Below are 23,868 nucleotides of genomic sequence, written 5' to 3'. Positions count from 1 at the left end.
TTAGTGTCTGTAGTTTGATGAATGCTTCTGCAGCCCTGGGAAGGCCTTCAAAAATAGTTTTTCTCTTAAGTAGATGGCTGGAACTCCTGTCAAGCAAAACTGTCTACATAAGCAGAATGGAGGTAAGGCAAGTTTTTGCTCAGGCCCTACTGGAATCATCACAGATTTTGAGTAGCGATGTCTCATTGCTTTCTTCATAGGTTTGAACACTCTTCTTTCATTCACCCTGCTGGATAGATTCCATTCGTTTGGATTTTCTGCATGGGTTATGGGGTCGTGCTGTCCTCAGAGGACCAAGTCATGGGGCCTCCATACATACCTTAGGCTTCTGAGTTTGGAAGAGATTTTCCACAGGTCCCCCACCTCACTTGGGCCCTCCATCTGGATCAGGCCAGTAGTCAAATTGTCAGGTCCTGACCCTTCTCTGCTCACCGTCTGCTTGACTTTGCCAGATTTCAGACACATTGATTCACGGGGCCCTTTGGAAGCAATTCAGCATTTTGGTTAAAGGTCTTCCTTTTCCTCCTACCTCTGCTGGTCCAGCTGGAAGTCAGAGTAAACAGAGTAGTGATCCCTTCCACAGACATGGAGGCAGAACTGCAGGGAGTGTCCACACGAGACTGAAAGCCCAGTGTTCCACTCGTGGGAATAATTAAGTGATTTTTTTTTTTGGTCATTAGTGTGTAGAGTTCTGCTGAATCAACATGGTGGCTGACTGTGAGTGTAAGTCTGTGTGGTTTGGTGGGGCATGAAACTTTTAGTATGCATGGGGTGGGGTAGGTTCAGAGTCGGGCGTTGCACGTCCAGGGGTTTGTCTGGTTTACACGGAGGTGTGAGTACTTATATGTTATGTCTGTGTTTGTATTGATGTGTGTGTGAGCAAACAGACTCAGTTTTTAAATCTCAAGACATTAATTAAAGAACTAGAGAATCATCACATCATTATTCCAGTTCTGCAGATGTTGAGCTATGGGGCAGCAGCACTGGGGGTCAAACTGGTGATGTTGACAATATCAACAAGAGCGTTTATCATGGTAAACTTTATAGGTCACAAAATATCTTCACAGATACCAACTCGAAGCCTGTACTAATCCCAGCGTTGGGTTCTAATATTACGATCTTGATGATGCTGATTTGTGCTAAGATAGAAATTACTTTCAACACAGTGTAGGATGGCTACCTTCTGGTTGACGTAGGCAATGAAGGCCTGCTTAAAATTAGTTTTAAAAAATGGAGGTGGGTTTATAGTTCCCTATAGTGACTCCAAGGTTTAACATTGTAACCTTGGTGATAAAGGAATTTGACCATGAACTTTTCTCTTTGATTCAAGTGGTCATCCTGGGGAGAGAACACAAGCGATACCCCCTGCCTTCCCCAACTTTCCTAACTTCACAGAAAGTCAGGCTTGGAATGATTGTTGTCAATTTTGCCATCCATATTCATGAAATGCATCAGGCTTACTGAATGAAAATGGGAGATTAAATGGTCTGAATGTGCCGTGCTGATTTGGGTCTTCGGAGGGATTAGGGTGCCCATTAGACTGGATCAAGCCTGGAGAAGCTTGTCTTTGTTACATGGCTCTGGTTGCTCAGGAACTGAATGTTGGCTATTAGCTGAAATTGGAGAGGCCGCCAGTCCGTGCCTTGATCAGATTTACTTGCTTGGCTGGCTGAATGGTGAGGGACCTTGAACCTTGGGCAGGGGAAATAAAGCTTTAATGGCCAGACTTGCTAAAGCCTGAGGTGACACTTCAACAATCAAGCCATTTGCATTTGTTTCTTCTCTTTGTCGTGTTCCAAGACTAGATGATTAGCTATTACAAAATGAGGTCAAGAGCACACTTTGAATTAGAGAGTGTATGACCATTTCCCTTTTGGAGCTTTGGATTATCGGATTCCACTAACACCAGAGGGTGGCTTGGCTTTGGCACATCTGGGATAAGACATGGGAGGACCGTCCTGTTTCTGTGGGGCTCATTCTCATGGGGGGCTAACTTATGCTTGGGCTTCTTGAGGAAGGGAAGGAAGAAGTGGGTGTGAAGTAACTCCATCAGAAGCCAGGTTAGTGAAATATCAGGAATGATATTTTCAAGTCACATCTGTGAGCGTGTTGAAAATATAACTTTATTTTTCTGTAATTCAACTTAATCTCTCTTTTGAGCTCACATTTTTCCTGGCAGAAAAGTCCTGGTAACTTCAACCATTTAGGTTTAAGCTTTAGTTAGTTTTGGATTTTTCTTCCTTGTCCTCACGCCTGGGAGGAAGCTGAATTCTGGGTTGGGCTTCCATAAGGTCATGACCTCCATAGGAAGGGACCCCTGGTCACTAGTGCGTGCGCACCCTGGATCTATTGGGCACACAGACCAAACAGACTATATCTCATTATCTCGACCAGAAGTTCCTTTCAGGTGTCCCGGCTCTCTCTCTCGACTACCTTTCAAGCCTTTCTGGGGAGCACGGTACAATTTGGCAGCTCCTTTGTGACACTCCGGGGTCTACAGGAAATGACGAGGACTCCCTCAGGCTCTCTCTCCCATGACACCCATGCAGCTGTCTTCTGTCAACTGCCATACACCCCAAATTCTCTGGCAATTTCTGGATGGCTGCTGCTTACCAGATCTCCAAGGTTACAGAGGGGTCTATGCCATGTACACTTTGAGGCTAACCTGTGGCGGAGGGTGTGGGGATGACTTACCAGAAACCCTCACAGACTCTGGTTCTTGCTTCCTCTTCCACTCTACTCTTGCATCTCCTCTGTAAATAGCGGGAGAAGGGCTGGAAAGAACATCCTCTTAAACCTATTTTTTTAATGGCATATTATCTGCTTTAGGAAATTTAAAAGCCAAGGATCCTGCCTCCCCACCCCCCCTTGTCTAGGCATTCATATATCCATCAGATATTTACTGGCCTCCAAATATGTGCCAGGCAATGTTCTAAGGATTGGAGGTATAGTGTTAAAAAAGATAAAGATCTGTGCCATCATGGGACATAATAAACAAGTATGTAAATAAAATATATGGAGTGTCTGATGGTGATAATTGCTAGGGAGAAAAAGCAAGGAAGGGGGAATGAGAATTGCTGGGAGGGGGATGGTGATTTAAAATATGGTGAATAAGGAGGGGAAAACAGATCGTAGTTAGTCAAGACTTGAAGGAGGTGATGAAGTGACCCAGGGGAGGAATAGAGTTCTTGCCATGGGAGGAGCATGAGGGCTCTGGAGATGTTCACGGACTGGGAAGGCCACCAGGGTGGGAACAGCGTGAGTGAGGAAGCAATGGAAGGACGTGAGGTGGGGGAGGTGTGAGGGCCTGATCCTGAGAGACTTTAGCTTGCTGTTGTTGTAAGGGCTTTGGCCTTATTCCAAGCGAGTTGGCAAATCACTGGATTTGCACAGAGAGGCGATGTGTTCCGATGTGTGTGGCTGTCGTATTGAGAATAGATTTGGGGGCAAGGGTGAAGGCAGGGAGGCCAGTTAGAAGACTGGTGCAACTCAAAATGGGAGAAAATATTTGCAAACGAAGCAACTGACAAAGGATTAATCTCCAAATTTACAAGCAGCTCATGCAGCTCAATATTAAAAAAACAAACAACCCAATCCAAAAATGGGCAGAGGACCTAAATAGACATTTCTCCAAAGAAGACATACAGATGGCCAAGAAGCACATGAAAAGCTGCTCAACATCACTAATGATTAGAGAAATGCAAATCAAAACTACAATGAGGTATCACCTCACACCGGTCAGAATGGCCATCATTAAAAAATCTAGAAACAATAAATGCTGGAGAGGGTGTGGAGAAAAGGGAACCCTCTTGCACTGTTGGTGGGAATGTAAATTGATACAGCCACTATGGAGAACAGTATGGAGGTTCTTTAAAAAACTAAAAATAGAACTACCATATGACCCAGCAATCCCACTCCTGGGCATATATCCTGAGAAAACCATAATTCAAAAAGAGTTATGTACCACAATGTTCATTGCAGCTCTGTTTTTACAATAGCCAGGACATGGAAACAACCTAAGTGTCCATCGACAGATGAATGGATAAAGAAGATGTGGCACATATATACAAAGGAATATTACTCAGCCATAAAAAGAAATGAAATTGAGTTATTTGTAGTGAGGTGGATGGACCTAGAGTCTGTCATACAGAGTGAAGTAAGTCAGAAAGAGAAAAACAAATACCATATGCTAACACATATATATGGAATCTAAAAAAAAAAAAATGTTCTGAAGAACCTAGGGGCAGGACAGGAATAAAGACGCAGATGTAGAGAATGGACTTGAGGACACAGGGAGGGGGAAGGGTAAGCTGGGACGAAGTGAGAGAGTGGCATGGACATATATACACTACCAAACGTAAAATCGATAGCTAGTGGGAAGCAGCCGCATTGCACAGGGAGATGAGCTTGGTGCTTTGAGACCACCTAGAAGGGTGGGATAGGGAGGGTGGGAGGGAGGGAGATGCAAGAGGGAGGGAATATGGGGATATATGTATATGTATGGCTGATTCACTTTGTTATAAAGCAGAAACTAATACACCATTGTAGAGCAATTGTACTCCAATAAAGATGTTAAAAAAAAACCCCAAACCCAAAAAATCCAGACGATGGGGCCCGTAGTGATAGGGGAGAATCAGTCTGATTCTGAGTATGTACTGAAGGTGGAGCCAACAGGATTCGCCGATGGATGGAAGGTGGGGCATGAGGAAGAGTCCAAAGTGACTACGGGAGTTTTGACTTGAGCATCTGGAAGGAGGGAGTTGAACTTGCTTATAAGAGGAAGACTGTGGAAGGAGCAGGTGGGTGGGTCGGAGGTGTGATTAGGAATTGGATTCTGGAGATGGCACATTTGAGAAGCTTATTAGATGTCTAGTCAGAGATGTTAAACAGGCAGCTGGAGTTCAGAGGAGTCATGCAGGTTGGAGAGAGCTCCACGTGGGGTTCCTCAGTGTATATGTTATTTAAAGACATCAGACTCGAGGGGAACCCCAAGGGAGTAAGAGTGGATGGGGAGGAGAAGGGGTCTGAGCCTGGAGCCCCAGGCCACTCAGATGATCAAAGCACAGGTGACGAGGAGGAATCAGCAGAGACTGAGAAGGCCTGGCCAGTAGGGTGGGAGGACCACAACCGTGATGCTCTGTAAGGCAAGGGGGATGTTTCAAAGACAGGAAGTGACTGCCTCTATCAAATACTGCTGTTGGTTGATTTTTGAGGCCTGAGTCCTCGGTGACCTTGACAGGCAAGTTTTGGTGGAGCAGAGAGAATGGAAAGACAAGAATTAGAGACAAGTGTAGACAACTCTAGACGTTTTTCTGTAAAAGGAAGAAAGTAGGCGGGAGCCAAAAGTGCGGTTTGAGAGTTTTCTTTTTAAATGATGGGGGACTAGTGTCACATGTTTGAACGCCGAAGGGAATGATCCAGTAGTGAGGGAAGCGTGATGACACAGGAGAGAGGGAAGAGGATCACGTCCTTGAATGGCTCAGAGGGCATGAGTGCAGGGGTGGCTTGGGTTGGGGTGCAAGCAGAACACCTTTGTAACAGGAGGGAGGGCAGGTGTGGTGCTGGTGCTGGTGGGCTTGCAGGGGGTGGGGTCTCTTCTGATTGCTTCTGTTCTAAGAGAAAGAGGAAGCAGTGTCACTGGCCCAGAGTGACGATAGGGAGGAGGTGTTACAGGACTGAGAGGAAAGGAGAAGGTGTGGAATGCTTGTGTCAGGTGGGGGGGAGAGCAGAGGACCAGGGAGTTGAGATGGAGTGGACGACAGCAATGGACCCACTTGAGGCTGTGACATGAACTTGGAGTGAGACCAGCCTCTGGTTTGCTATTTTTCAGCCACATTGGATGTGATGGAGAAGAGCTGGGTTTAAACCTAAGTTTGGTTGGCCAGAAATACAATGGAGCAAGAGAGGGCCAAGGGAATTTAGAAGTGGGAAAGGGCAAAGAGGCCAAATATAAACTAGCTAAGATGTAAATTATGATGCTGCTGCATGTATCATTTCTGTCAAGAATGAGGACGATTAGAAGAGGACTTACCTGCAGGATACAGGGAGAAAAGGGGGACTGAAATCACTGAGCAGCCGGCTAGCTGGGGTTACCAGGGGTTAGGAAAGTCACCAGCCCTGCTCCTCACCAGTGTGTCTGCTTAAGGAGAACCAGCCATAGAAATCACCTGGAACTTGGAAGGAGGAGGAAATTACAGCCGAGAGTTCTCGGGCAAAGTTGAGTGTGGTTAAGACTTAAGTCCTGTTTGGTGGTCAATTGCTAGTTCTTTAAAAAAAAAAAAAACTAAAACTTAACTCTAATTTCCTTAAAATAAATACTTGAGATTTCTGCCTTTGTTCTTCTGTTAGAGGTTATATGCTTGTATTTTATCATCTGTTCTTTTTTATTTTAACACCTTTTTTTGCGATAATCCACATAAATACAAGCCCCTATTTAAAGTATACAATTCAGTGGCATTTAGTTTATTAAAAGAGTTGTGCAACCATCACCCGTCATCAACTTTAGAATACTTTCATCATTCCAAAAAGAAATCCTGTACCCCAAGAGCAGTTGTCCCCCATTTCCTCCCAACCACTAATCTATTTTTTGTCTCTATGGGTTTGCTTATTCTGGACATTTCATATAAATGAAATAATGCAATGTGATCTTTTGTGACCACATGTGAACTTCTTTCATTTAGCATAATGTTTCCAAGGTTCATCCAAGTTGTAACATGTATCAGTTCTTCATTGCTTTTTATTATCAAATAATGTGCCATTGTATGGGTATGTCACAGTTTCTTTATCCATTGATGGACATTTGGATTGTTTCTACTTTTGTGCTATTATGAATAATGCTGCTATGAACATTCATGTACAAGTTTTTGTGTGGACCTAAGTTTTCGTTTCTCTTGGATATATAATGAGGTAAAATTCCTGGGTCATAGGGTAACTCTCTGTTTAATCTTTTGAGGAATTGCCAGGCTATTCTCCGAAGTGACTGCAACATGTTACATTTCCACCAGAAGTACATGAGGGTTTCAGTTTCTCCACATCTTTACCAACACTTGTTATTATCTGACTTTTTGGTTATAGCCATCCTAGTGGTGTGAGATGTTCTCTCATTGTGGTTTTGATTTGCGTTTCCTCGATGGCTATGATGTTGAGCATCTTTTCATGTGCTTATTGGCCATTAGTGTATCTTCTTTCAAGGAATGTCTGTTTTAATCCATGGCTCATTTTTATTGCATTATATATCTTTTTATTATTGAATTGTGTGAGTTCTCTATATATTCTGGTTACAAATCCCTTATCAGGTACACATGGGCAAATATTTTCTCCTGTTCAGTGAATTACCTTTTCATTTTCTTGGTGGTGTGTTTTGAAGTATCCTCCTATTGTTCTTTATTTTTAAAATTATGTAAGGAATATATGCATACAACGAAAAATTAGAAAACTTTGAGTGATACACAAAAATAAAAGGAATAAACAAAACATTTGTAATCTTACCATTCACAGATAATTGCTGTGAACATTTGGGGTTTGATCCTTTTTTTTTTTTTTTTTTTTTTTTTGCGGTACGCGGGCCTCTCACTGCTGTGGCCTCTCCCGTTGCGGAGCACAGGCTCCGGACGCGCAGGCTCAGCGGCCATGGCTCACGGGCCCAGCCCCTCCGCGGCATGTGGGATCCTCCCAGACCGGGGCTCGAACCCATGTCCCCTGCATCTGCAGGCGGACTCTCAACCACTGCGCCACCAGGGAAGCCCAGGTTTGATCCTTTAATTTAAAAGAATTTTCATTATTCAGTTTTTAACCTGTTGTAAATCTCATCCATTGTGAATAACTTTCCATGTCAATAAACATTTCTATAACATCATTTTTTAAATGTTGTACAACATTTAATCACATGGATGTACAGTTTACCCAAAAAGTTCCTTATTGTCAGATGCTTAAGTCGTTTTTCCCTGTTATAAATGTAGTTAAATCCCTATGCATATCTATAAATACTTTCTTTGAATAGATTTCTAGAATGGGAGTGATGGGTCAAAATGTAGGCACATTTCTGAGGCTGTAGAAACATGCAGCCAGATTGCCTTCTGGAAAGATTGTGGCCAGCTACTCTCCTGCTGGCAGTCTGTGAGAGAGCCAGCCCTTGGCCAGAAGCTAACCTGGTCCACACAAAAAAGTAATTCTATTGTCAGTAGCACCGTGCTAGGCACTGTTCTAAGCACTTCATACATACGACTCATTTATTCCTCACGATAACTCTGTCAAATTGGTACTAGTATTTTTCCATTTTACAGACAAGATAATTGAGGCACAGAGAAGTTAAGTTTTGCCCAAGGTCACACAGCTAGGAGTGGCAGTATTTGAACCCCGAGGCAGACTCCCTTCTGGGAGAAAGCCTGGTACTGTTAAGTACAATGCTGGCTATTGCTTGAGGATAGTGTTTACAATGCTAAGAAAGTGTCCTTTTATTCTTAACTCATGAGAGTTTCATTTAGAAATAGCTAAAAATTTTATAACAAATTTATAACCCCTCACACTCCCTTCTTTTTTGCCTATATAGATCAGGGGTTGGCAAGCTTCTTCTTAAATGGCCAGATAGTAAATACTTTAGGTTTAGGGGACATAAGGTCTCTGTCACAACTACTCAGCTCTGCTGTTGTAGTTAAGAGGCAGCCACAGACAATATGTAAATTACAAAACCAGGTGGCTGGCTACTGGGCCATAGTTTGCAAATTTCTGTTATAGATGATTATTTGGGTTTTCTCTCCTTGCTTATTGATACTGGGCCACTCCTGCATTCTGGAATAATCCAACCTGACCATGCAAAATCTACTGCTGCAATCTATTTGTTAGTATTTTATTTAGGACCTTTATATCTCTCTTCAGGAATAGGATTGATGTGTGTGTGTGTGTGTGTGTGTGTGTGTGTGTGTGTGTGTGTGTGTGTGTGTGTGTGTCCCCTGGTCAGGCTTCACAAAATGAAAGGGAGGAAACCATCTTGGCCTGATGTCTTTTTTGGAGGTAGTTCTTTGAGATCTCTTCCACTTTCAGGAAGTGATCTCTTCATGTTTTCTATTACTTTTGAATCAATTTTGGCAATTTATATATATTTTTAGAAAGTTACCTACTTCATCTAGATTTTCCAAGGTTTTTCCATTGATTTGGGTGTAGCAAATCTCTTAATATTTTTATTCTCTCCATAATATCTTTTTATTTGATCTTTCTTATTCCTAATGGTGTACCTACTTTTTTTTGTGTGTGGTACGCAGGCCTCTCACTGTAGTGGCCTCTCCCGTTGCGGAGCACAGGCTCCGGAAGCGCAGGCTCAGCGGCCATGGCTCACGGCCCAGCCGCTCCGCGGCATGTGGGATCTTCCCAGACCGGGGCACGAACCCGTGTCCCCTGCATCGGCAGGCGGTCTCTCAACCACTGTGCCACCAGGGAAGCCCTGTACCTACTTTTTAACATTAGATTTGGTAAATAATCTAATGTTTATTTTATTGGTCTTTTGCAAGTTTGCTCTGGGATTGAATTATCAGTTGTAGTATTCTCCATAATTCTACTCATCATTTTCAAATTATCTTCCTACTTTTCTCTAATTTCTTGAGTTATCAGGTTATTTATTTTCATTCTTTTTGTATAAAAGCAAGAATATTTAAGACTAAATTTTCTTTTGTGTACAGACTTGGCTACCAAATTTTAAGGCATAGCCCTCTTACTCTTGGTATTTTCTAAGGATCTGTGATTTTAGTTTGGGTTTTCCTTTGACTCAGAAGGGTTTTAAGAGTACATCTTTAAATTTCTAAAAGGTTGGGATTTTTGATTTTTGAGTTTCTCATTAGTTTCTAGTTTTATTATTGAGGTCAGAGAGTGTGACTGGTAATGGGTTTATTCCTTGGACTTTATTGACATTGGCTTCGTGGCTTTTAATTTTTTCTAAGTGCTCCAATGGTGCTGGAAAAGAAGGTGTAAGTTCTGTTTTTAGATTACATGATGTTTGTGTATTTAAATGACTGTTAATCATATTACTCAGAGTCTCTGTCTCCATATTCTTTTTAAAAAAAAATTTACTTGGTTTTTCAAGACTGAAGGAAATGTAATGACTTTCCCACAGCTATCGTGTTCCTGTCATTTCCTTGTACAAAACACACTGATTGTTGCCTTTTTATGCCTGACTCTGAGCCTGAGTCATAAACTCAGATCTTTAAGTATCTGAGCTGGGGAAGAAAAGAAAGACTTAAGAGGAATCAAACAGCTAACTTGAATTCCATTCTGGCCATTCCTACCTCTGTGTACATAGTTACCTGTGTGTTAGCGTGTGTACTTTGGGGGGATATATGTGTGTTTCAGCATATACATCTCTCTTGGGCATGATTGTGTAAATATGTTCTTTTGTGTGTCCGTGATTGGGTGAGCTTGATATGTGTGTCTGTGTATGTTTATTCATCCGTGGCATCTTTTTCTTCAAACTGAACTTAAAACATCACGGCTGGTGTCTGCCTTGCTGGCTGTTTTGAGAGTCATTACAACTCAGAAAGCTCTGCTACCCTGTATCTTAACCCACCTGAACCTCTTTTCCCCTTTTTGGCTGCAGAAGATCCTCCTGGTAAGTTGCTCAGACAAAGACTCTCTGTAGACTCAGCCTTACTCTGGCACCCACTTGGTGCTCTGTCTGGGCACCATATTCTGACCACACAGATGGTGTTAGGGCCATACTTCCAGGATGGGTGGAGACTCTGAGAACCTCAGTCCATGCTCTCCCCATTGTACCTGTTCAAGTTCCCTTGGTCTGCCTGCAGCATGTGCTAACCCTTAATAAGGTGGAGCTTGATGGACTGGGCATTGGTCTAAAGGGAGCACCAGCATTTCCAGAAACTCATGATGGGGTTCAGTACATTTTATGGAATCAGGGCAAGCTCTTGGGAGATCCCCTAGGTGACCGCCTCATACAGAGGAGGAAAGCGGGCCCCAGAATGGGCTCTCCCGACATGTTGTCCTGGGCCCTTCCCATGGAACTGGGTGAGCTTTACTGGTACTGGCAGCACAGACTCAGTGCCTGGGTCTGTGTGGGTTTGCGGGGAGGCCAGGAAGAGTGATGATCCCACCTTCAGAGAGCTTGCTGACTCCCTGAGTGATCGGACACCTGCACAGGACACAGCTGGAAGGAGCATTCTAGACACAAGAGCCAAGAGGGCCTTGTCCAGGAAGAGTTAAACGGCGGGGAGACCAGTGTGTACCCCAACAGGCCTGTCCACCTTTGCCCACAGATATGAATACGCGGAGGAAGGAAGGGGCAGAGAGTATGTTGTCACAAACTTCCTTTCTCCTCACCTAATTTCCCCCATTGAGCATAGTGTCTTTTGAATAATGGGCACTTAGTATTGTTGAATTTCAGGGACTCTGCCTTGATTTGACCTTGCAGGAGACTAAGTTCTGATTTTGGAAGCTTTTTTTTGGCTGGGGTCTCGGGGGCGGGGGGGCGGATCAGGATAGCCCTCTGGGGTCTGAGTTGTCCTGGGTCTACTGTATTTTATTAATAAATAACACTTTATTGACATTTACCCCCAAAGAGTTATCCTATGTATCCTCTGATTTTAGCCTCAGTATGCCCCTGGAATGCAGGGGGACTGTGATGATTATGCCCACTTCACAGAAAGGAAAAGGGAGACCCCAAGAACTTAACAGAATCACACAGTGAAGGTAGGCAGGTCCAGGGTGAGAGCCTCTGCCTCTCAACACCAAGCAGGTGCGAAGACCTTTCTCCAGACTGTACAGTTGGCCCCTGGAGAGGCAGGGAGTTCCAGATCTCTGCTCCCCTGAACTCACATCAGCAGGAGAGATTTGCAGTACAGGCCAGCCCATCAGCCTTGCTTGGTGTTGGTCCAGAAAAACGTTGCTTGGCAAATTCTTTTTCTGAAACGGTCTCTTTTTTTCTACCCACTCAGGAGGAGGAGTTCATTGATTGGTGGAGCAAATTCTTTGCCTCAATAGGGGAGAGGGAAAAGTGTGGGTCCTACCTGGAGAAGGACTTTGACACTCTAAAGGTGAGCCCTCCTCACAATGTCCTCTTCAGTCTAGCAGTCCTTGGGCACGTGCACTGGGCAGCGGGAGATGCAACTGAAAGAGAATATGTGCATACATATATGCATATATATTTATGGGTGAAATGATACCTGGGATCTGTTTTTAAATGCTCAAGAAAAGTAAGAATGAATTATTTAGATGATTTGGGTCACCCTCTGATAGATGTTCAAAATATTAAAGATGATTGAAATTGCAAAATATTGAAAATTGTTAAAGCTTGGAGATGGGTACTTAGGGATTTATTATACTACTCTGTCTCTTTTAAAGTTATTTGAACTTTTCTATTTTAAAAATTTTCCATTAAAATAAAAAGGAAAGTCAATGTGAGAATGTACCTCTGTTTCCCCCACCTCTGCAACTGGGATAGAAATTACCCAGCACATATAAAAATATGGTAAACTCTGTTTCTATGGAAAAAGAAACCCCAGAGCCCAAAAAACAACACAAAACCAGGGATGAGTCAGCCAGATTCTGGTATTTTGAGGAAATTCCACAAATACGGTTATACTTTTTAAAAGCAGACTACTTTTAAAAAAGATAACCAGAGGTGACTCAAAATTACTCCCTCTAGGAGTTACATAGTATTGTGGAGAGGGTTACCAGGTAAAATTCAGGATGCTCAGTTACACTGGACTTCAGATATATAATGAATAATATTTTAGTATAAATATGCTTTAAATATTGCACAGAACATACTTATCTAACAACTATTTGTTGTTTATCCGAAATTCAAATTTAACTGGGTGTCCTGTATTTTCACTTGCTAAACCTGGCAGCCCTACCTAGAGAGCAAGAGGGGGCCAAGGCTGTCAGACACACAAGAAAAACCCAAGGAGCTCCCTAAAAGGGACTAGATGAAGGGGGCTTGAGGCTTGTTGGAGTGGTGGGTGACCAGTATGGAAGGTGATCTCACAAGGTGGCCAGAGCTGCCTCTGGTATGTTGGACACCCCATGTCATTGTACCTGGAGCCCTGGAGGGGCAGAGATGAGGCCTCAGGCAGCAGCAGTCAGAAGGCTCAGGCCTCCCCAGGCAGCAAGTTCTTTGTTGACTTGGTAGGTAGGTGTGTGAGGTTGGGCAAAGAGACAGAACTATTTGTGTACCAGGAAGAAGGTCCGACACATTAAGTCTGGTATGTGGTACTGTGGCCTTGCCAAAAAATGAGAAAAGCCAAGTAAGAATGAGGACTCCTGCCAGGGTGGCCCATGGCCCTGGCACCCTTGCCACTCCCTCAGATGTTGGACGCTGAACTGGCACCCAGCCCACCAGCTTGACCTCTCTGAGATCTGTGACAGTTTCCAAGTGAAAATGAGCTGTCTAAAAACAAAATGCATTCAACCTGTTTCTGGGGGGGAAAAGCAGATCTGGAAGAAACGCTGGTCCTTTAAGGATCAGTAACCACCACCACCAACATGGGTCTTTGAAAAATAGCTTGTAGTATTATGGAGAGAATGGAGTACACAATGGGTGGGTGGGGGGGAACCCATATTTTGGAAATTGCTATCATAGGGAAAAAAAACAACTCATAGTCACAATAGTGAAAGAAAACCAAGATACAGCAAGAAAGCGTAGAAAAACAGAAATCATAGAAAAACACAATAGAAAAAGAATATTAATTTTCCTAATAAATAAAACTGGCTTACAGTCTTTTACTAAGTGATAAAGACTCAGACTTCATTAAAAGTCAAAATTCATTATATGTCTTTAAAAGACACATCTAAGACAATATAACTTAGAATGGCTAAAATAGTAAATATTTTGGCAAACAAAATAAAGTGCAAACAAAAGAGAAACAGATAGAAACTAAAGTAAAAAGTAAAGGAAACAAAATGGAGTGTTTTGTATAAATAAAAGATGTACATCTCAGTGCAAAAACTCCCAAACATTAATGTATGGAACAATAAACCTTAGAAATCCTTAAAGCAAAAGTGGATAGGAATATATAAAGTAATACTTCACACAAGTGAAGGCATGAAATTACAGAAATTAAAGTTGCCGTGGTGATTTTAATGCACCTCTTTCCTAAACAGATGAAACAGGCAACCAATAAATAAGGAAATAAAAGATCTGAATAACAAGGTAAATATTTTCTAAGCTACATCAAGAGTAGCTTTAAAATAGAGAATAAAAATAATTTAAAAATGGAAAATGCATTTTTCTTAATGCTCAGAGGACACTTACAAAATTTGATCACATATTAGGTTAGTAATAGGTTACCAAAAGCAGAAATCATACAAGACAGATTTAAATGCAATAAAATGAGAAATTAATAACAAAAGTTTAAACAAAAAGACCAACCACTTGGAAATTTAAAAAGTATTTTATTGGGACTTCCAGTATGAACATGGCTGCATAAGTCAGCATTTTTCACTTTTTCTCTTTGGAAATCATTCAAACCCACAAACTTCATTTTCAGTAAAAGTTGGAAACAAATAAAACCCGCAGACTCCAAAATACATGTAAGGGCTGTCCAAAGGCAACTGAGATTGGGTAGAAGCCACTTGGCAGTAAATGAAGAGAAGATGCATGAAAATGATGAAAGGTCATAGTGGTAGCTGATCTCAGAAAACCCCATACTTCCTAATAAAAGAATGTTGATAATTATTTAAGACAGGCTATGGATTCATGGGGACTTATTATCTATTCTCTTTACTTTTGTGTGTGCTTGAAAATTTTCATAACAGATAGTTAAAAATATAATTCCCGAAATTGAAGTTTCACTGTAAAATATAAAAATATATCCTTTGTTCACAACAATGGACATGGGAACTTTGGAGACAGGTTCAGGCTGGTGACAAAAGCCTCTTAGACCTGATTTGGTTCAGAGAAACAGAGAAGGTGGAGCTACACAAGAATCACACAGATGAACCATATTTGTAGGGAACAGCCTGCCTCTGTTATGGGAACAAAGGAAATAACTGCTCTAGGAAAATCCAACACATTTAGTGACAAGTAATAACAAAAAAAATAGCACAGTATTAATTTAAAAATACTATGAAAAAAAGAAGAGAAAATGTATAACAAAACTTAGCCAAAAGAAGAGGATATATACCCACCAGGAAAATTTCTCCAAGGAACAGATGAGATGAAAGATTTTGCTGTTAACTTTTTAGAAATAGGGTGGTCAGAATGCAAACAGAAATAAAAGAATGAAGGGCTAGTGAGATGAGAAGACATGAAATATGAGCTAGTAAGATTCAGGAAAGAAGGAGAAGAAAACATGAAATTGGAAGGAGCACGGGACAGAATGGCTACATTGGAAAATACAGAAAGGGGCATAGAGGACAGAATGAAATGGAAATAAAGAGTTATAAAAGAATAAAGAGAAAATGACAAACATAGTAGTCAGGGAAAGGAGATCCAACATTTGCATAATTGGAGTCCGCAAGGATGACAACCAAAACAAGGAACTAAAACAAACAGTTGATAGTTTAATAAAACTTCACTGAAATGAAAGAATACTTGAGTATGCATATTAGAAGGTCTGCTGTGTGTCAGGAAAAATTGACCCAGATTGGTCAACCCAGGGACATATTCTAGTGTAGTTATTGGACATTAGAGATAAAGAAAAAATTCTTTGAGTAGTCATACATTCTCCCTCCACAAAAATTTAAATAATTTAAAAAAGGAAAGAAATCAAAGTGACTTCATTTTCTCTACAACATTAATGCCCAAAGACTATAAAGCACCATGTGTAAGATCATCAGGGAAAGAAAGAGTGACCCAAGGATTTGACATTCAGCTGAATTTGACATTCAGCCAAGCTGCCCTTCAAGCCTAAAGGCTACAGACACACAGGTATTCACATTCAGGAGACAGGTAGTATGGCTCCCAGGAGCCTGTCTTGAGGGACTCCTACGGGATGAATTGGAGCTCAACTAGGAGCCATCTCAACTTGGATGTAACTGGGAAAACCATAACAAAAGGACTGGTTGTGAGCATATTTTATCTTAGGCCTAAGATGGAAACAAATGGGAGGGTTAGGTAACTGGACAGAATGTAAATACCATATATACTGAAAATGTAGAAATGATAAAACTGATAAAAGTTAGGTAAAGGAGGAAAGAGGATGGAATACAGAGTAAGGGCACTGATAGTCATATTACAGAATAAATAAAATTGACAGATATTATTTAAATATCTGTCAATTGATGAATGAATAACAAAATATGGTAATTACATACAACAATGAAATATTATTCAGCCTTAAAAAGGAAGGAAATTCTGACCCATGCTACAACATGGGTGAATCTCTAAGACATTATGTTAAGTGAAATAAGCTAGTTGCAAAAGGGCAAATACTGTATGATTCCACTCATGTGCAGTACTTAGAGTAATAAATTCATAGAGACATAAAGTGGAATGATGGTTGCCAGGGGCTGGGGGCGGGAGGAGAAAGGGACTTATTGTTTAGTGAGTTTGGGGTTTCAACTGGGGAGGATGAAGAAAATTCTGGAGATAAATGGTGATGATGGGAGCATAAAAGTGTGACTGTACTTAATGTCATTGAACTGTACAATTAAAGTGGTTAAAAAGGTACGTTTATGCTATTAATATACGTAATATACAAAAATAAAAAATAAAATTGGCAAATCAAATAATAGGCATATAAGCAAATTATAAGCAAACAGCTCAAACATAAACATTAAGGTAGATAATATTGTCTAAAACTAAGTGATGGAGAGGGAGAGGGAGGAAGATAAAATTTGATTATTTTATCATTGCCATCGTGGGGAACCCATGAATACTGCCCCTAAAGACATAATAATATTAGAGCATAAACTCAGGTAATTTTAGCTCTCAGAAAAACTAAAACACACACACACACACACACACACACACACAGAGAGAGAGAGAGAGAGAAAACAGACCATGCAAAGATTTTTAGAAAAACCCTATGAAACTAGGAGATATAATATAAACATATTACATGACTATGTAAATAGAATACAAATGTAAAACCAGACCAAACATATCTGTCATATCAATACATGTCATATCAATCATTTATTAATCACAAAATTTAAATCAGATCTCAAAGCAAAATCTAACTCTAAAATAAAAAGCTTCATAAAGGTTGAAAATAAAAGATTGGGAAAATGTGTGCCAGGCAAATGCAGATGAAAAGAAAGCAGAAGTCACAATCTTAGTATTAATTTTTTTAAATTTTTTTTTTGTGTGTGTGTGGTACGCGGGCCTCTCACCACTGTGGCCTCCCCCGCCTCGGAGCACAGGCTCCGGACGCGCAGGCCCAGTGGCCATGGCTCACGAGCCCAGCCGCTCCGCGGCTCGCGGGATCCTCCTGGACCGAGGCATGAACCCGCGTCCCCTGCATCGGCAGGCGGACTCTCAACCACTGTGACACCAGGGAAGCCCACAATCTTAGTATTAGATGAGAGCATGCACAGGTCCCCCAAATTAGATGAGACAAAGAATGGCACTTTAGAATGCTAAATGCTGTAATTCCTAGTTATGACAGTCATGAGAATATCTATGTGCTAAATAATACCTCAATATTTACAAAACAGAAATTACAAGAGATAGAAGAAGAAATAGAAATATACTGGTTTGTGGGGGAGATTTTAATTCACTTTTCTCAGTTCATGTCAGATCAAGGGGACAAAAGCATGAGAGGATATAGAAGACTAAAGTAATTACTAACCTGGTTGAACCTGGTAGCATGAAAATAGAGATACCCCTATGGCACATTTACAAAATTGACATATATACACTACTATGTATAAAATAGATAACTAATGAGAACCTACTGTATAGCACAGGGAACTCTACTCAATGCTCTGTGATGACCTAAGTGGGAAGGAAATCTAAAAAAGAGTGGATATATGAATACATATAACTGATTCACTTTGCTGCACAGCAGAAACGAGCACAACATTGTAAAGCAACTATACCCCAATAAAAATTAATTTAAAAAACCCCAAAACAAAAATTGACCATGTGATAGAGCATAAAGAAAATCTTAATAAAATTCAAAAAGTGGAAAAACACTGACAATGTTTTCTGAATATAATGCCATAAAATTAGAAATTAATAACAAGCTCAAAAGCACAAAAAAACTTCTATCTGAAAAATTTAAAAAAAATCAACGCTCTTTTAACAATTCTTGGTGAAAGAGAAAACATAAGAGAAATTGCAGAATATCTGGTAAGCAAGGATAAAACCCTGCCTTTTAGAACTTACTGGCTACAGTTAAAGCAGTATTCAGAGGAAGTTTATAGCCTTAAAAACTTATGTTACAACAAAACAAAGAAAACTACACATCTAGCTTTTAGATCAAAAAGTAAAAATAAAACTATAATTATGGAATGCCAAGAAAAGAAAAATGAAAACATTATACATGAAAACAAATGGCGCAATACTGAGGCAGTAGTAAGCAGAGGGAATTTCATAGTAATAAGTGTTTCCTTATCAGAAAAGAGGGAACAAAGTAATTAAAATTTCAACTGAAGAGATTAGAAGGAAAAAAATCCTTAAAATAGTAGAAGAAAATAATAGAAATAGAAGCAGAAATAAGAAACTAGAAAAGAGAAAACGGTAGTATAGACACCTTGAAGAATTGGTCTTTTGATTGAAATGATGCAACTATATAAATATGGCAAGAAAATATTCAAAATGATACATACCAAATGTTAACCAAATAATTAGTTGTCATTTTTGGAAATCAGAATTTAAGGCAATAATAATATTTTCTTTATATCTACTTACATTTTCTAATTTTTAATAATGAACCTATATCACTCACGTAATTAATTATTTCTTAGAAGAGATAGAACTTGGGCTTCATGGAAGCGATTAGAAAAAATGTTTAGCGAGATGAGAAAGGAACTTACCTGAAGTACAGTAGGCCCTCTGTGCCCGCGGGTTGCATATTTGCAGATTCAACACATGGAATCCGCAGATATGGAGGGCCGACTATCTTGCTGGTCAGTTTCAGATATAACCAATTTTAGCATGTATATTAAGTGGGTTAATATCACTATTAATTAGGTACATTTTATCATCTATAATAGAACACTACTGCTTTGTTTAAGTCTAAGCAATGCTCTAACAAGTAAAAGTCATTGTTTGAGAGGAGAGAAACAAATAAATTGAGTTGACAAATTTAAAGTGGTGCTCAAAAGACATCCTCAGCCCAGTATTTGATCCACTGCCATTTGGACATCCTGGACAGTAAGTATTTTGCTGACCTGTGAATCTTCTAGAGTTCTGTCTTGATCTTGAAATAAAAAGTCAGTTAACTTTTCATTTATTTGTTTGACTGTGATCTTATTCTCAAAAAATTCACCACCCATGTGTCTGATGACTCTCGGGTATCTAGAATATTGGATTAATCAGAAAACCCTGTTTTCCAACGTTGTTGAACAAATGTCTTCCCCTCTTACTCCCTTCTCTGGTTCCCACCCCCCATTTCTCTCTCTCATCTCCATGATTTGCATCCTTTTTTTTTTTTTTTTAAATCTTTACCATTGTTCTCTTCTTCTCTGCCTCTCTTCCTTCTTGGCTCCCTCTCTTACCTCCACCTCTCCCACCTGCCTTCCTCTTGGCCTTTGTTCTCTAATTTGCTTATGGCTTTTCCCCCTCATTTTCTTCGCTGTCCTTTCTCTCCTTTCCTTTATTTGAACACTCTCATGTTTCCTCTTTCCTTGCTGTCCCTCTTCTTTCTCTCTTTCCTTTGTCCCCCTCTTTTGTCCCCCCATGTGGCAGGTCTATGAGACACCACTGGAGAATGTGAAGGACTTTGAGGGCCTGTCTGACTTTTGTAACACCTTCAAGCTCTACCGGGGCAAGACTCAGGAGGACATGGAAGACCCATCTGTCATTGGGGAGTTTAAGGTAAGTCCTTGAGGACACATCTCTAACCCAGGGGGGCCCAAGACTGGAGTGGCAGCAATGAGTGAAGGGGGTGGGGGCAGAGGTACTGTAGTAACATCAGTAATGACCCCAGTGCTGCGGTTGGTGACCATGTGGGTGATGGAGATGGTGGCAGTGACGGTGATGCTGCTGATGCAGAATGTGATGGGGGTGATGGGATGGCATTGGGCTTAGTGATCGCAGTGGTGATGACTCTGGCAGACATGAGAGTAAGGAACATAGTGGTGATTGTATTGGTGACACTGAGGATGAAAATTAAAGTTGACCCCGCCTTCTTTTCAGGGCCTCTTCAAAATTTATCCCCTCCCAGAAGACCCAGCCATCCCCATTCCCCCAAGACAGTTCCACCAGCTGGCTTCCCAGGGGCCCCAGGAATGCCTGGTCCGCATCTACGTTATCCGAGCGTTTGGCCTGCAGCCCAAGGACCCCAATGGGAAGGTAACATTTCTAGAGCTCTCACCTCCCCTGGAATAAATGGTAGGCTAGGGTACAAAGAGGCTGCAGAATTTGGATGCACTCTTTGCCCCAGGGAGTTCACAGTAAATGGGGAAACCAGACAAACATGGACAAACCTGATGTGTGACTGCATTGGAGTCCTATCAAGGCCAAGTGTTCCAGGAGGTCAGAAAAGGCCAAAGTCAGTACAAGACTTTGGAATAATGGGGAAGACTTCCTGGAAGGAATAGGATTCTTAAGGACTGATGGAGTTTTTTGTTTTGTTTTTTTCCGGTATGCGGGCCTCTCACTGTTGTGGCCTCTCCCGTTGTGGAGCACAGGCTCCGGACGCGCAGGCTCAGAGGCCACGGCTCACGGGCCTAGCCGCTCCGCAGCATGTGGGATCTTCCCGGACCGGGGCACGAACCCGTGTCCCCTGCATCGGCAGGCGGACTCTCAACCACTGCGCCACCGGGGAAGCCCCTGATGGAGTTTTGATAGGCTGGGAGGGAGAAGAAAACCATATTTTAGGAGGAGTCAAAAACCTTGGCAAAGGTTTGGGAGCAGACTCAGTGTAGGTTTAGCACAAGGATAAGGCATAAGGACAAGGGACATTGATGGTGTAGCCTGGGGCAGGACTTTGTGGGACTTTCAAGGGTTGGGTGGGGAGGGAAGAAGGAGGGGTGGAACATGCTGGGTACCTGTGCTGGCCTGGCCATGGTGGAGCCTGAGGCAAAAGGAAAAATCAGCAGTCCTGATCCTGTCTTTATGTAAAACTTTGATATTTTGTTCATCATGGACTCTTGGTACTGGTTTTAATTTTTAAAATATCGCATTAAAATGTTGTTTATTTTGATTCCTAAGCTTTTTTTGTCCCTCCCTTAAATTTTGTGCCTGAGGCGAGTACCTCACTGACCTTCTCTAGTCCTGACCCTGAGTGAAGGAGGGGAGCTTGAGGGAGGGCAGGAGTCTGGAGCTACCGGGAGATGGGGGGAGGAGCGGAGTAAAGTTGGGAAGAGAGAGAAAGAGGAAGAGGTGAGGCAGGAGTGGGGGCCAGTGGGGGTTCAGAGGTACAAGGCTAGCGCCTTCTCTTGTCTCCTTAGACAGGTGCAGGCCTAGCCTGTGTCCTAGGTTGTGGTTAGGGGCCTGGTGTCCCATCCCTGGTGCCCTGCTTTTCCAGGTGAGAAAAGCTGCCCATGCCTTGCTGGGAGATCACACGGTGGGATGGAGTAGTCTCCGCCCAGGCACCACCGATGGCCTCCAAGACGTGGTTGTGGTCAAGTTTATATACTTCAAGTCTTCCTGGTGCCGAGACTGACCGTAAACATTCTTTGGCCCTGGCTGCTCCAGGGGCTAGTAGAGAGAATGCTGCTGCTTGTAGGAGGCTGCTTTGGGCTGAAAAAGTCTGTCCATCTCTCTCCCTTTCCACCTGCTGAAACAGAGGTCACAGACAGGACCCCAGCTTGGCCCAGTCACATATGTCACACAAACTGGCATGTTTCTGAAGATATGGGCCTACCCCCCCCCCCCCCCCGCCACCTCCCCTCAGTGGGGCAGTGGATTGGGAGTATGGAGGACTTAGGCGCCCAGTTTCCACTGCCAGAGCCGAGGCTAGAAGCCCACATTGGGGGTGGTGTGCAGGATGGGGCTGCTGGCCTGGCAGGTGGCAGCTTCTTGATGGTGGGCCCCCTTTTGCCCCTTTGAGGGGCAGAGCAATGAAGGAGCCTCAGAGGCATGTTGGGAAGGTTACGTCGCTGAAGTGTTTCCTTCTCCTCCTCCAGTGTGATCCTTACGTCAGGATCTCCATAGGGAAGAAGTCGGTGAGTGACCAGGACAACTACATCCCCTGTACTCTGGAGCCTGTGTTTGGAAAGTAAGTTGGGGTGGCTTGGGTCTTGGGGCGGAGGTGCCAGTCTGGATAACCCACAGCCCAGTGGGAGAGATGTGGCTGCCACTGGGAAGTCCCCATCTCCTGGAGCAAAGCTGTGTTCCCTAAATCTTGCATGTCTGTAAGGGTGTAACCTCAGTTAGCGCTTCCTTAAGTGCTAAAGGCTTGAGTCCTGGCAGAAGCTCCTAGTTAAACAATTACCTTGAAGATCAGAAATATAAATGGAAACCCAGAGCATGCATTTGCTGATTCTTCTTTTTTTTAGATCAACTTTTACTTTGGAATCATTTTAGATTTACAGATAAGTTACAAAGATACTACAGTTTTCGTATACCCATCACTCAATTTCCATGAACATCCTACCTAACCATGGTACATGTATCAAAATTAAGAAATTGATATTGGCACATTACTATTAACTAAACTCTAGACTCTTTTAGGATTTTGCCAATTTTTCCATTAATGCCCTTTTACTGTTTCAGGATCTAATCCAGGATTCCTATTACATTTAGTAGTTATTCTCTTTTACTGTTGCACGTTCATCTGTGGCAGATAGCGGAAGGATGTGGACTCAAGAGGGTAAAATGCTTCCTAAAATCTAAGAACGAGAGAAGGAAGAAGCAGTGCCCATTGCACGGGAGTAGTTCCCAGGCTTCCTGACTTGCTTCCTGTTTGGATACGAGCGTATTTAGGGCAGAGAAAGGAGAATCTTGAGGGAGGTTGGCAGCTATTTCTCTAGCACCTGTAGGAGAAAGCATGTACCAATGCTGTCAAGCCACACACTGGATTCATGAACCGGTGTCTCTTGAGTTAGTTGTACTCATCTGGCCCTGCAGAGAGACCCAGTCAGCCAGGGGAAATGCCATTTTTGAAGGGGAAACAGTCCTGGCCAATGATGAGCCACTGCCAAGCTGGAACTGGAGGGAAGGGCTGCGGGGAGGATGGCGGGTGGAAGAGAAGAACCCTGTTTGGTGAGCCCCAGTGGCCAGCATGGGGCCCCAGGCTGACGGGACCGCGTAGGGCCCAGGGCAGGGTAGAGGAGCTAGTGTAGAAACATTCCTCTCCCCCTCTGTTTCACCATCTCCCTCGGATCATGGCCACCGGCTCTGCTTGGGGTGTCAAGCCTCTGTGAGTCCACAGCAGAAGCTCTTTGTTTCTATCACCCACGTGTCCCTGCAGAATGCATGGGACATAATCAGACACAGCTTGGATTTTGTCTGCCAGTTTCCTGTAAACATTTATTCTGTGCGGGTGACCTTCCTCACTCCCTGAGTGGAAACTGTGGCAGGCAGGCCACTTTCCCGCTCAGGTTTAGACAGTCCACTTTGCCGTCAGCCCACCGTCTCAAGTTGGTAGCCAGAACATGCATTCATGTGTCATCAGGAGCGCACCAGATGGCTGGAGGGCAGTCGCTGCCTCTCGCAGCCGTGTCCGCCTTGGGCACAGCGTGTGTGCCTTGGGGGTGTGTGCGGAGGGGAGGAGGGTCTTTGCCCAGTGTCCCCCCGCCTCTTCCTGCTGTCCTTCGCCATACTTGAAGGACCAGGACTGGAGAGCCTGTGTGAGAGGAGTGGCCCATCTCAAG

At 42.6% G+C, this 23,868-nt stretch overlaps 1 protein-coding gene across 37 annotated transcripts in view; it reads left to right on the top strand.

The window, feature by feature from the left end:
• Positions 1 to 23,868, top strand: part of DYSF (dysferlin) — a 227,321-nt gene that overhangs the window by 175,568 nt on the left and 27,885 nt on the right. For all 37 annotated transcript variants that reach the window (XM_067007423.1, XM_059079730.2, XM_059079726.2 and 34 more), the window contains 4 exons: positions 11,934 to 12,032; positions 19,796 to 19,924; positions 20,246 to 20,401; positions 22,180 to 22,271. In XM_067007423.1, coding sequence (XP_066863524.1) covers positions 11,934 to 12,032; positions 19,796 to 19,924; positions 20,246 to 20,401; positions 22,180 to 22,271 — 476 coding nt within the window. The remainder of the gene's footprint in view (positions 1 to 11,933; positions 12,033 to 19,795; positions 19,925 to 20,245; positions 20,402 to 22,179; positions 22,272 to 23,868) is intronic.

The sequence above is a fragment of the Kogia breviceps genome, chromosome 11 (assembly GCF_026419965.1).
Source record: "Kogia breviceps isolate mKogBre1 chromosome 11, mKogBre1 haplotype 1, whole genome shotgun sequence".
In the NCBI taxonomy this organism is placed as follows: Eukaryota; Metazoa; Chordata; class Mammalia; order Artiodactyla; family Physeteridae; genus Kogia; species Kogia breviceps.
This window is presented reverse-complemented; position numbering and strand designations above follow the sequence as displayed.